This window comes from Mauremys reevesii, linkage group 7, assembly GCF_016161935.1.
Source record: "Mauremys reevesii isolate NIE-2019 linkage group 7, ASM1616193v1, whole genome shotgun sequence".
Taxonomy (NCBI): Eukaryota; Metazoa; Chordata; order Testudines; family Geoemydidae; genus Mauremys; species Mauremys reevesii.
The window spans coordinates 81,465,467-81,477,924 of record NC_052629.1 but is presented as its reverse complement, the minus strand read 5'-3'; the positions used below and the strand labels follow the sequence as shown (position 1 = coordinate 81,477,924).

Genomic DNA, 12,458 nt, shown 5'->3' with positions numbered 1-12,458 from the left:
GATTTTTGAAAAATACTTTGGACCAGGCGTAACATTACAGTAATTCCCCTAATTAGATGCAGGAGTCTCCGAGCGAGATCACCCTGAGGATGGTCACTGAAGGAGATAGAGAGCGCATGCTGCGTGAAAGCCAGCACAAACCAGGGCCCTATGCAGCCGTGCTCGGGGAGGCAATGCTCCCAGAGTACCTCATGAAAGCCTCGCACGGAAAAGTGTGCTGCCACGGAGCACCCAATAAGGCAGCTCTCCCCAGGAACCTCCTGCGGAGGCTTTTCGATTACCTCCAGGAGAGCTTCGTGGAGATCTCCCAGGAGGATTTCTGTTCTATCCCCATATATAGAGAGACCTCCTTTTCACATACTTCAGATTCCTGTTATATTAAGAATAAAAGTTTACATGGTTAAAGCACTTACCGACTGCTCCTTCCCCTGATTCAGGATCCGGGTTAATGGCCGGGGACGGTTGGTAGGGGATCTCCGTGACGGTGATGAAGAGATCCTGGCTGTCGGGGAAACCAGCATTGTAAGCGCTGTCGCCTGCCTCGTCCTCCACAAACCCTTCCTCATCTTCCCTGTCCGCGAACATCGCCGAGGAACTGGCCGTCGACACTGTCCCATCGTCAGAGTCCATGGTCACTGGTGGGGCAGTGGTGGCAGGCTCCGTAGCGTCCGTTTGCCGCTTTGATTTTTTGGTAGCCTTGTCTGGGGTCCTTGATTTTCACGCGGCGCTGCGTTGCATCCCGGCTGTATCCTCTGTCTCTCATGGCTTTGGAAACCTTCTCGTAGGTCTTCGCATTCCGTTTTTTGGAGCAAAGCTCCGAAAGCACAGACTCCTCGCCCCACACACCGATCAGATCCAAGAGTTCCCGGTCAGTCTATGCTGGGACCCTCTTTCTATTCAGAGATTACATGAACTCCTCTGCTGGAGAGCTCTGCATCGCTGCCGGTGCTGCTGAGCTCGCCCCGATGTCCAACCACGAAATGAGATTCTAACTGTCCAGACAGGAAAAGGAATTCAAATTTTCCCGGTGCTTTTCCTGTATGGCTGATCAGAACATCTGAGCTCGGACTGCTGTCCAGAGCATCAACAGAGTGGTGCAGTGTGGGATAGCTCCCGGAGCTAGTAAGTTCGATTTGCATCCACACCTAGCCTAATTCGACATAGCCATGTCGAATTTAGCGCTACTCCCCTTGTCGGGGTGGAGTACCGAATTCGAACTAAAGAGCCCTCTAGGTCGAATTAAATGGCTTCCTGGTGTGGACGGGTGCGCGGTTAATTCGAATTAACGCTGCTAAATTCGAATTAAAGTCCTAGTGTGGACCAGGCCTTAAATTCAGAGTTTTCCCTGTACACCCTGAAGCCCAGCTTGGTTTTATGCCTACTATGAACATCTTCCATCCCTGCATAGGTCTGCCCTTCATTTCTGCACAAGTCAGGGGGACCTAAAGCTGGAGTGGGAGGTAGAGCAGAAAAGGGACCAGTAACTCTGCAGCATGCTCCCCCCTGAGCCCTGATTCACAGCTCAGAGGGGGCTTGTCAGCTACACCTCTGCAGAGTTTGAGCTGCCTGGATCAGGAAGGGTTGCAAATATGGTGGAAGGGCAAGGGGAGCCACTGCGGAATGCAGCCTTCACAGACTCCAAGGTCAGAAGGGACCATTGTGATCATCTAGTCTAACCTGCTGTGTAACATAGACTGGAGAATTTATCGAAAATAATCCCTAGAGCAGAGCGCTTAGAAAAACAGCCAATCTTGATTTCAAAATTGCCAGTGATGGAGAATCCACATCAACCCTTGGCAAATTGCTCCAAAGGTTAATTACTCTCAATGTTAAAAATGTGTGCCTTATTTCCAATCTGAATTTGTCCAGCTGTCAGGAGCTGGTTGAGTGCTCCGGGTGAAAAGCACCACCTCACGGCAGCACTCTGGGATATACCGCTTAATGGTGAGAGTCCACAAGCTGCTTTGCCTAGTGGCAATATCACAGAGTAGTGTCACCCACTGGCGAGAGTCCAAGGGCCACCTTCCTGGCAGCAATATCACAGGATAGTGTCACCTACTAGTGAGCATGAGGATAGGAGGGGAGGGTAACCCTGGCCCACCCTAGTCCACTGGGTTCTGACCCAGGACTCTTTGAAACGCTACCCTGACACAGGGTTCAGGTGTCAATACCCCCAAGTGCATTCCCTAGGTCACTTCCTGCCTTCTTTCTAGCCCCTCTGAGGTCATCTCAGAGTTGGACATGGGGTCCCTCTTGTGTTCCCTCTGATTCAGCCTCAAAGTCTCCTCCACTGACAACAGCAAGTCATCCCCTGCAATTCCCCTGGGCAACTGGCTTCCCGCAGCACAGCTGGGAGATAGCTTAGAATCCTAACAGCTTCCCAGCAGGAGGCCACTGCTCCCAACTGCCCTCCTCCTCAGTCAGCCCAGAGTTGTGCTGCTCCCTTTTGAATGTTCCTTCCACTGGGAGCATGCCCAACAGGGGCAAAAGGGCATGGCATCTTGTGTCCAGAGCCTCCCCTCTCCAGTGCAGGGTTGATACACTCCATCACACGAGCTTCAACGTTCAGTCATTTAATCATGTTATGCCTTTCTCTGCTAGATTGACGAGCCCATTATCAAGTAATTGTTCCCCATGTAGGTAACTAAATTGAGTTCCTTGAGTCTATCACTATAAGGGATGTTTTCTAATCCTTTAACAGAGATGCCAAGGGTTGGCTGTCTTTAAGAGAGATTTACAGCCCCGAAAAGAGAGATTCAATGACAAAGTGAGACTTTCCAGATGGCATGTTAGGTCATTCCTCAGGGGCGGTGCTAGGAGAGGCTTGTGGGAGCTATAGCCACCCCAAAATTTGCCTTATCCCCCCTGTAGCAGCTGCCACTCTCCAGCAACCCAGCTCTGAAGGCAGAGAGTAGAGAGTGGTGGATGCTGGCTGGGCGCCTAGCTCCAGCAGCAACACAGAAGTAAGCCTGGGCAGAGGGCTGGGGGGCCCAAGATCAGCCCCATCCCATGTCCCTGCCCACAGGAGTATGCTGCCCAGGCCAGGTGGAGGGTCTAGGATTCCCCATAGCAGCCTGTACTGACTCGCTTCAGCCCAGGGTTCTGGGCCCCACCCTCCATGTTTGCTGCTCCCTGAGGCCTCTGTCAGCCCTGGAGCCAGGTCCCTGCCTAGGCAGCTCTTACCAGCTATGACCAGCCAGTGCCCTGCACTGCCCAGCTCAGCTCTGGCTTCCAGCCTCTAACCTGACCAGGGCCACAGATGAGGACAGGGCCAATTGAGGGGTGGGTCCTCATGCCGAGGGAAGGTGCAGCCCTCCCAGTTTTCTGTTTGGCCCATCTCAGCCAGTTAATAACCCCTGGTTTAGGCACACAGTCAGTGGACAAAACAAGAGAAATATTCAAAAATAAACTGTTTTATATACACCTAATAAAAAAGAAAACTGTTTTATCAATACAACAATATGTTTATTTTGCATATCACCTTGTCCTAGTGATCATCCATTTGAAAAACACAAAATAGTACAAATACTATTTGGTTCATATATTATTGCTCATGTTACATTTACAACAAACTAAAATAATCAGATTCCAAAATAAATAAATGCAAAATAAATTCATTAAAAATAAATAATTAAAATAAACCACAACCAAATAATACATTGCATAAATATAAAAATAAATTTAATTTAATTAATTTGAAGCTAACAAACCATAGATAAAGGATTCAGATTCCACATTTCTTTTAATATCTAATTTGGTTTCACGTTTTATTCATGTGCTTTGTTATATTGCCATGAGACCCCCTTTGCTGTTTTTATAACTTCTTTTGGTGGCTCAAACTTGTATCATGGCTCAGGATTTGCCATCTTCACTTGGATAATAGAGGCCAGTGGCCCTTCTAGTCCAAGGTTTGGTCTGAACGGTGTCTTATCCTTTAGAACAAGACAGAACGCTCTTCTTCTCCTGCATTTGAGTGGGGAAAACTAAGACAAGCCTGGCAACTGTGAACAGTAATGGGAACTTGAGAAAACCTAATTTTAAAAAGAAGTCTTGCCTGCTACTAGGACAATGAAGGGCCATGATGTGTCCAGTATAGTTTAAATTTTGAACTGGATTTTGCAGAACCTGCAATCTTTCAATCAAGTCTTGCTCGTTTTTTGGGCCAACTCATTTTTTGACCATCAAGTATTCACACACACAACCATACCTCACCTCCAGATAGCCTCCTCTCTTGGGCCTGTAGTCTCCATGGTTACCACAGTACACAAGCTTAGAAAGCGGCTTTCCAATATCCAAGCCCTATGCCTGAAGCCCCAGGTGTATTGTTGTCTCTTTCAGCCCCTGAGTAAAAGTATTTTAAATCTTTGTATATTTACTCAAAATGAGTGAGATAAGTTTAGGAATATGTGTGAGAGTAAGATAGCGTGCTAACGAGTGAGTCTCACACCCAGTGAGTGAGACTTGTCATGTCTGCCTTTAGTCATTCTCCTGAATCTTCTCTGAACGCTCTCCAAGTTACCAACACCCTTCTTGAATTGTAGGCACCAGAACTGGACACAGTATTCCAGCAGCAGTCACACCAGTGCCAAATCACCTCTTTACTCCTACTTGAGATTCACTTTGTAAGAGAGTTGAATTAGGCCAGGTGGGTCCATCAACCAATTAAGCAGTGAGCAGGGGAGAGATTTTGGCTAGGAGGAGCCACTAATTAGAAGCAGGCTTAGCTGGACAGAAATAGGAGGGGTCTGTGTAAAGCCCAGGAGCTGGGGGTTGCTGGGAAGCAGGCTGCAGTCACTCTCTGGGAGGAGTGTTTAGGTGTGTAGAGGATAGGTCATGGTTATTTCCTGTAAAGGGGGTTGGGAGGCTTGTGAACCCAGAGCAAGGGGAAGTGGCTTAGGGGAAAAGCAGCAAAGAATAGGAGTGCAGATGTTGGCTGCTGATTAAAGGGCCCGTGAGCAGGAATCCAGAGAAGAGAGTGGGCCTGGGTTCCCCTACCAGCCACTGGGAATGTGGCACTGACCAGGCAGAGGATAGTGGGCTGCCTGGATGTGACAGTCTATACCTTGGGGGAGTGTGCTATCACCCCCATATTCCTCACTTTCATATAATCATGATCTTATGTATAAAACATGCCTTGTAAGGTATCAGGGCAAAGGTTATGATCTGCTGAAAGTCATTTCTCTATCTATATCTCATTAATGCATATGAAGTTATGAGAATTGTGTTGTATGGTTGTCACTAAAACATGCTGTAAGTTGGGGGAATCAGCCAAATATTAGCTTCCCAGAGGCAACAGCAAGGAAACCAACCACCACGGTGGGGTGTCAAACAACCCATCAACAGCCATTGTCCAGCAAGGGAGTTGCAATGCAATGACTCACCTGCATGAGGCAACACCAGGGGAATTGCTCAACCTTGCTTTGAGAAACTCAGTAATGCTCACCTGACAGGAGGCAAAGTTAAGAGGGAAGAAAGGATATGATAAAAGAGAGAGACATTTGACACACTCTCTCTTTCTCTCTTCCACCTATATCTACAGAAACCACACCAAGCAACTGGAGTGCTGATCAAAGGGGAGAGCTTGGCTGAAGAGCAACCAGTGGTGAAAAGCATCTAAGTTTGTAAGGGCACTGAAAGTGTGAAGATCAGCTTAGAATGTGTTTTGGTTTTATTTCATTTAATAAAATCTGACTTCTTGTTCTTTGACTTATAATCTATCTTTATAGTTAATTTGTTTACTCTACCTGAAGTAGTGCATTTGGGTTGAAGCATGTCAGAGGCTCCCCTTGGGATAACAAGCTTGTTATATATCAATTTCTTTGTTAATTGATTAACTTATATAAGCTTGCAGTGCCCAGGGGGCATAACTGGACACTGCAAGATGGAGGTTCCTAGGGTTGTGTCTGGGACTGGAGATATTGGCTCATGTAATTTGGTTGCAAGTAGCTGGGAGAAGCTTACATGCTAGAGGCTGTGTGTATGGACAGTCCAGGAGCAGGTGTTCATAGAATATCAGGGTTGGAAGGGACCTGAGGCGGTCATCCAGTCCAACCGCCTCCTCAAAGCAGGACCAAACCCCAGACAGATTTTTGCCCCAGATCCCTAAATGGTCCCCTTGAGGATTGAACTCACAACCCTGGGTTTAGCAGGCCTATGCTCAAACCTGAACTATCCCTCCCCCCAAAAAAATATGGAACGCTTCACGAATTTGTGTGTCATCCTTGCACAGGGGCTATGCTAATCTTCTCTATGTTGCTCCAATTTTAGTATATGTGCCGCTGTTCTCACAGCAGAGCAGGGTAAGTCTGGCTCCCAGAGTCAAGGATTGGAGTGACCTAGCAGATCACTGGTCCGGATAACACCAGAGGGGAACGTCACACTGGAACAATTTGTTCTGGAAAGACTTTGTTACTCCCCACACCTGCAAGGGACAATACATATGGTGACCTGACCGTAGGGCCAAGTCATGAAGAGGGAGCTCCCTGAGGGGCAGATGGTGTGAGAACACTGGGAGAGACACCATGGAAGGAGGGCACAATGCCTGGCCAGACCTACTCCCCAGGATGGCCAGGAGGAGGCGCCATCAGCAGTGAGTGGACCCAATGATTGCATTAGTCCTTTTAGTCACAGCATTGCACTGGGAGAACATATTCAGCTGATTCTCCACCACAACCCCCAAATCTTTTTCAGAGTCACTGCATGCCAGGATAGAGTCCACCATCCTGTAAGTATGGCCTACATTTATTGTACCTCGATCAGGGGTTCTCAGACTGCATTTCACTTCAACCCCCTTCTGACAACAAAAATTACTCCACAGTCCCAGGAGTGGAGGCTGAAGCCTGAGCCTGCCCAAGCCCCACTGCCCAGTTTAGGGGGCCAAGCTAAAGCCTGAGCCCTGCTGCCCCAGGCAGGGAAGCTAAGGCCAAAGTCAAAGCCCAAGGGCTTCAGCCCCAGGCAGGGGCCTGTAACCTGAGCCCCACCACCCAGGGCTGAAGCTGTTGGGCCTGGGCTTTGGCCCTGGGCAGTGGGGCTTGGACTTCAGCCCCAGCCCCAGCAAGTCTAATGCCAGCCCTGGCGACCCCATTAAAACAAGGTCCTGATCCACGGTTTGAGAATCACTGTCCTAGATGTATACATTTATATTCAGCCATATTAAACCACATATTGTTTTCTTGCGCTATGCTTACCAAGAGAATCAGCTGACTATGCATCAGTGACCTGTCCTTTTCATTATGTAACCACTCCCCCACCCCAAGGTTTGTGTTATCTGCAAACATTATCAGTTAGTTTATGTTTTCTTCCAGGTCATAACGTGTTAAATAAAAATGTTAAATAGTGTAGTGCCAAGAACCAATCCCTGCAGGACCCCATTCGAAACACACCCACTCAATGATAATTCCAATTTACATTTACATTTTGAGACCTCTCAGTCAACCAGCTTTTAATCTATTTAATGTGTACCATGTCAATTTGATATCATTTTGATTTTTTTTATCAAAACATCATGCTGTACCAAGCCAAATGGCTTACAGAAGTCTATTACATCAATACTATTACCTTTATCAACCAAACTTGTAATCTTGTCAAAAATATGTCAGTTTTAAACAGGCTCTACTTTCCGTAAACCCATGTTTATTGGCATTAATTATAGTACCTTCATTTCTTAGTTAATTGAGTCCTCTGACAGCCACTCCATTGTCTTGCCTGGGATTGATGTCAGATTGATAGGCCTATAATTACCCAGGTCACCCTTGTCATAACTATAAAGGGAAGGGTAACAAGCCTCCTATATACAATTCTATAAAATTCCTCCTGGCCAGAGGCACCAAAATCCTTTTACCTGTAAAGGGTTAAGAAGCTCAGGTAACCTGGCTGACACCTGACCCAAAGGACCATTAAGAGGACAAGATACTTTCAAATCTTGGGCGGGGGGAGGCTTTTGTTTGTGCTCTTTGTTTTGGTGGTGTTCGCTCTTGGGCCTAAGAGGGACCGGACATCAATCCATGTTCTCCAAATCTTTCTGAACAAGTCTCTCATATTTCAAACTTGTAAATAACAGCCGGGCAAGGTGTGTTAGTTTTATCTTTGTTTTCTCAACTTGTAAATGTTCCTTTGCTAGAGGGAGGTTTATCCCTGTTTGGCTGTAACTTTGAACCTAAGTCTAGAGGGGGTTCTTCTGGGCTCTTTGAATCTGATTACCCTGTAAAGTTATTTTCCATCCTGGTTTTACAGAGATGATTTTTACCTTTTTCTTTAATTAAAATTCTCCTTTTAAGAACCTGATTGATTTTTCATTGTTTTAAGATCCAAGGGTTTTGGATCTGTGTTCACCAGGACTAATTGGTGAGGGTATACTCTCAAGCCTACCCAGAAAAAGGGGTGTAAGGACTTGGGGGGAGGGGAGGAATTAGTCTCAAATCTGCCCAGGAAAGGGGGCATTAGGGACTTGGGAAATATTTGGGGAAAGGCTGAGTTCCAAGTGGCTCTCCCCTAAGATTTGAAACACGCTTGGTGGTGGCAGCTTACTGTTAACCTAAGCTGGTAAATAAGCTTAGGGAATCTTTCATGCAGATCCCCACATCTGTACCCTAAAGTTCAGAGTCGGGAGGGAACCTTGACAACCCTATTTACCCTTTTTAAATATTAGCAAAACATTTGCTTTCTTCCAGTCTTCTGGAACTTCACCAGTGTTTGAAGACTTATTGAAAATCAACATTAGCAGTCCAACAAGCTCCTCAGCCAGCGTTCTTTAAAACTCTTGGATGAAAGTTAGCTGGACTTGCTGATTTTAAAAATATTTAACTTTAGTAGCTGCTGTTTAATATCCCCATGAGATACTACAGGAATGGAAAGAATGTCATCATCAGATGACATGACAATCTGTTTTTTCCCCAAATACAGAACAGAAATATTTATTAAACACTTCTGCCTTGTCTATGTTGTTATTGATAATTCTATCATTTCCATCTAGTAATAGACAAATATATTAAGATTCATTTTGTTACTAATATAGTTAAAAAACCCTCCTTGTTGTCCTTAACTCTGCTGGCTGTAGATTTTGCCTTGTGTCCTTTTGCTTCTCTTATCAATTTTCTACAATTCCTATGGTCTCTGCAACCCTGGTAGATAGTCTAGTGTATATCAGCAAGGCACTCTCAGTGCTTCTTGAAGCAGTATTCATCCCCACTTTTTTTTTTTTTGCAATCTCAGAGGGATTTATTGTTGGTATGAGTGGGGATGTCAGTGAGAATTTGGCTTGTTGAGAAGCTGGGCTGCCAGAGCACACAGCTCCAACCACAGAAGCCCTGGCTTCTACAGTCCTTGATCATGCATCCTTGTGATCTGCAATGTGGGATGTCTCACCCCACTGTTTGCTCTCCCCCAGAGAAAAGCGTACAGCAGAAACTCTGCAAGTCCAATCTTGTCGATTTTGTCCATACCAACCTGTTAATATTTTTTCTCATGGTGAGGAAGTGTTTCTGGTCAAGTATTCAGTGTCTAGTACAGTGCTTGGAACATGCTGATTCAGCATGCATTGTGTATATGTGCTCAGCCATTTTTCTTGAAAAATGAAAAGGAAAGAAAAAAAGACTAAAAATCATGCCAGATTTCATGTAAATACTTTAATTACATCTGAATGCTTAAAACTTGAGTTAAATTACACCTTAACACATCTACTACATTGTACATATATGTCCAGTACCCTGTAAGGAGGTGCTATTACACTAAAAGAATGCTAAAGCCCAGCCAATGGTGGTAATATTCTTTTAGTTTTATCATCTATATTACATTGATTTAAGGGCCCCCAACACAGGACAGAGCCCCCTTATATAAGAGAACTGTTTGAATCTGAGAGGAAGTCTGTCCATTCATTATATAATATAGGTCTTACCCCAATACATGACAAGGTATGGGTTTGGTTCCAGATACACAGCAAGTGAATCACTCAGCAACTGCCTGAGAAGTGCAAGGAAGGGGTTCACAGCGCTTTGCAAAGCATATTGTTGCTTTTAGGAAATACTCCTTGTTACAGTTTTGTGTATTGAATCAAAGAATTAAAAAAATTCACTTCAGTGATAAGGAGTCTTGAAAAATGTTCCTCTAAAAAGAAAAAACCAATGTTGTTTAGTTTTAAAATCATTCAGAAGCCCTAAGGCCTGCCAAGCCCCAGTGGGTCTTACAGCAACAGCTGAAATCTACAGGGGAGAAATCTGACAACTCAGTTGCTAGCAGCCATCACTGGGCAAATGGAAAGAGATGCTGGTTCTCCCAAAGCAGAGTAAAGTGTGTGTGTGATGTGTTTGGTTCAGATTCTCACCTGGGGTAAAATCAGTGTAGCTGCATTGAAGCCTCCAGGGCTCAGACTCAAAACCTCAAAGTAGAGCTAGGCTGTATTACACCAGCTGAGGATCAAGCTTATTTCCATACACCTCACCCTGTTGTGAGCAATCCTTTTGGAGTGGAAACACTAATGGCAGCCTGTAGCTGAGGTGCTGGGATGCCTTTTTGTAGATTCCAGTTGTCTTCTGGCTATGCACTAAGGGCCATTTTCCCAATGGCAGCTACAGACTCCAGGATCAAACAGGTTCCAAGAATTCTCAAGCTTTACATGGGAGGGGAAATTTAAAAAAATAAAACCCCCAAAAGGCTCAGTCCTGCAAAATCTTATGCAGGTGAGTAGTGTCAGTGAATACTCTGGTGGGTAAGGGCAAGTTGCATGAGAAGGGGTTGCAGGATCGGGCCCATAAGCAGGAAAGGTATTTGTACATATGAAAGGGGGAAATTTGTAGGAAAATGATTTGAGGGAGGGTACACTGGCCACAAGTCCCGACTTGAGCAGTTCTACTGAATACTCAAACTGCTGGACATTCTGCCAGCCAGTCACCTGACTCTTTGCATAATGCCCATTTTCTAAATATAGGTATGCATTCAGATTTTGGCTGTCAATTTAAAGAGAGCTCTTTACTTCGAGAGTCATGTAGTTGGCTCTCTCTGCACTGGAGCTCCTGGGCAGAAGGCAGTTCTGCTTGACAAATGCATGTGCTAAAGGAAAACCAATAGATAAATCAGTGCATCAACTGTGATGGACACATGCATGTGCTGCATACATCAGGTCTCAAACTTATTGGTGGGATAGCTGGATCTCTTGAATATTATCTATATAGATCCACAGGTACAGACCCATTGTCTGGTATTACAATCTACCTTTGGCATGACTATATCAATCAGGACTTTTGCCCAGGGAGTGGAGGGAGTCACTGAGGTTAGAATATCATGGACAGGCAGGGGCTCTCTGATTTGCTAGGTTCCACGTGTTTCCCATTTCAATTTCAGGCTTGGAGAACGGAGCAGGAAAAATAGGGTAGTTGTCTTATGATCTGGCTGTGTTGGGGAACATGGGTGAAGGGAAACTTACAGACAGCCTGTTTTTATACTTTCCTACTATCATTGCTTAGGTCCTGCTACTTGCTTTTGATGTTCTCCCTGCAGTGCCTGGCCATATTGCACTTGTTCTTGGTGACTGCCGGAAAGCTCTGCTCATTACAGTGCCAGCTCCATACTGCAGCGTACCAAGGTGGCCAGTGGCAGTGAGGGCCTGACAGGCCCCATAACACTACTCTTGCCCAGGGGCTTCCTCTTCAGCACTCTTCACTCGCCGTATCAGTTAACAATACAGCTGAGAGAGAAGTGTACTAGTGATAAAGGCGAACTGAAAGGATTTGTTTTTACCTATCAAGACCTGAGTTCAAGATTTTGCATTTCATCTGCATTGTTGGCCGATGTGACTGGGACATAAAGCAGAGCATTTTCTTATACTCTGTATGCTGCTTTAGATGGGGTCACCTATTTCAGCAAGAGAAGCAAAGAACCCTGAATGCAGGTTCTGGCAAGTAAGTAAGGATCTGACTTTTGACTGAAATTTATTTATCCTGTATTTTCACTGTGGCACCTTATAGACTAACAGACGTATTGGAGCATGAGCTTTCGTGGGTGAATACCCACTTCGTCGGATGCACCGTCATGCATCCAACGAAGTGGGTATTCACCCACGAATGCTCATGCTCTAATACGTCGGTTAGGCTATAAGGTGCCACAGGACTCTTTGCTGCTTTTGCAGATCCAGACTAACACGGCTACCCCTCTGATATATTTTCACTCACTCTCTCTAAGTGTTCTTCCCTCATAAAACTTTACTCTGTAAAAACCATCTTCCTTGGCCGAAGCACAGGAGTGGGTGGGAGTACACCCGAGCCCATTTATTTTTATTATATTAATTCTACCACTGTGGTATCCGGTCACCAATCACTGCCACTCCTAGCTAAGCCAGAGGGAGATGAGAGGGCCCAGCTTCTAGGAGCTGAGTGGCTTGTCCCTATATTACAGTGATTCTTATTACATCACTGATCTGGGACATTCAACCATTTCCTCGCTTTAGATTTATTTAATCAATTTGTTTC

General features: G+C 45.5%; 1 protein-coding gene and 1 non-coding gene across 2 annotated transcripts in view; one reads left to right on the top strand and one right to left on the bottom strand.

Moving 5' to 3' along the window:
- The window catches only part of LOC120368874 (high mobility group protein HMGI-C-like), a 51,527-nt gene extending 45,929 nt beyond the window's left edge, over nt 1-5,598 (top strand). Inside the window, exon 6 of the mRNA XM_039481562.1 lies at nt 5,540-5,598. Within this exon, the coding sequence (XP_039337496.1) occupies nt 5,540-5,589 (50 nt within the window). The 3' untranslated portion in view covers nt 5,590-5,598. The remainder of the gene's footprint in view (nt 1-5,539) is intronic.
- A 586-nt stretch (nt 5,599-6,184) lies between these two features.
- LOC120369574 lies at nt 6,185-6,288 on the bottom strand. Its single transcript, XR_005583247.1, has one exon. It is a non-coding gene; the product is annotated as a U6 spliceosomal RNA (small nuclear RNA).
- Between the last annotated feature and the right edge of the window lie 6,170 nt (nt 6,289-12,458).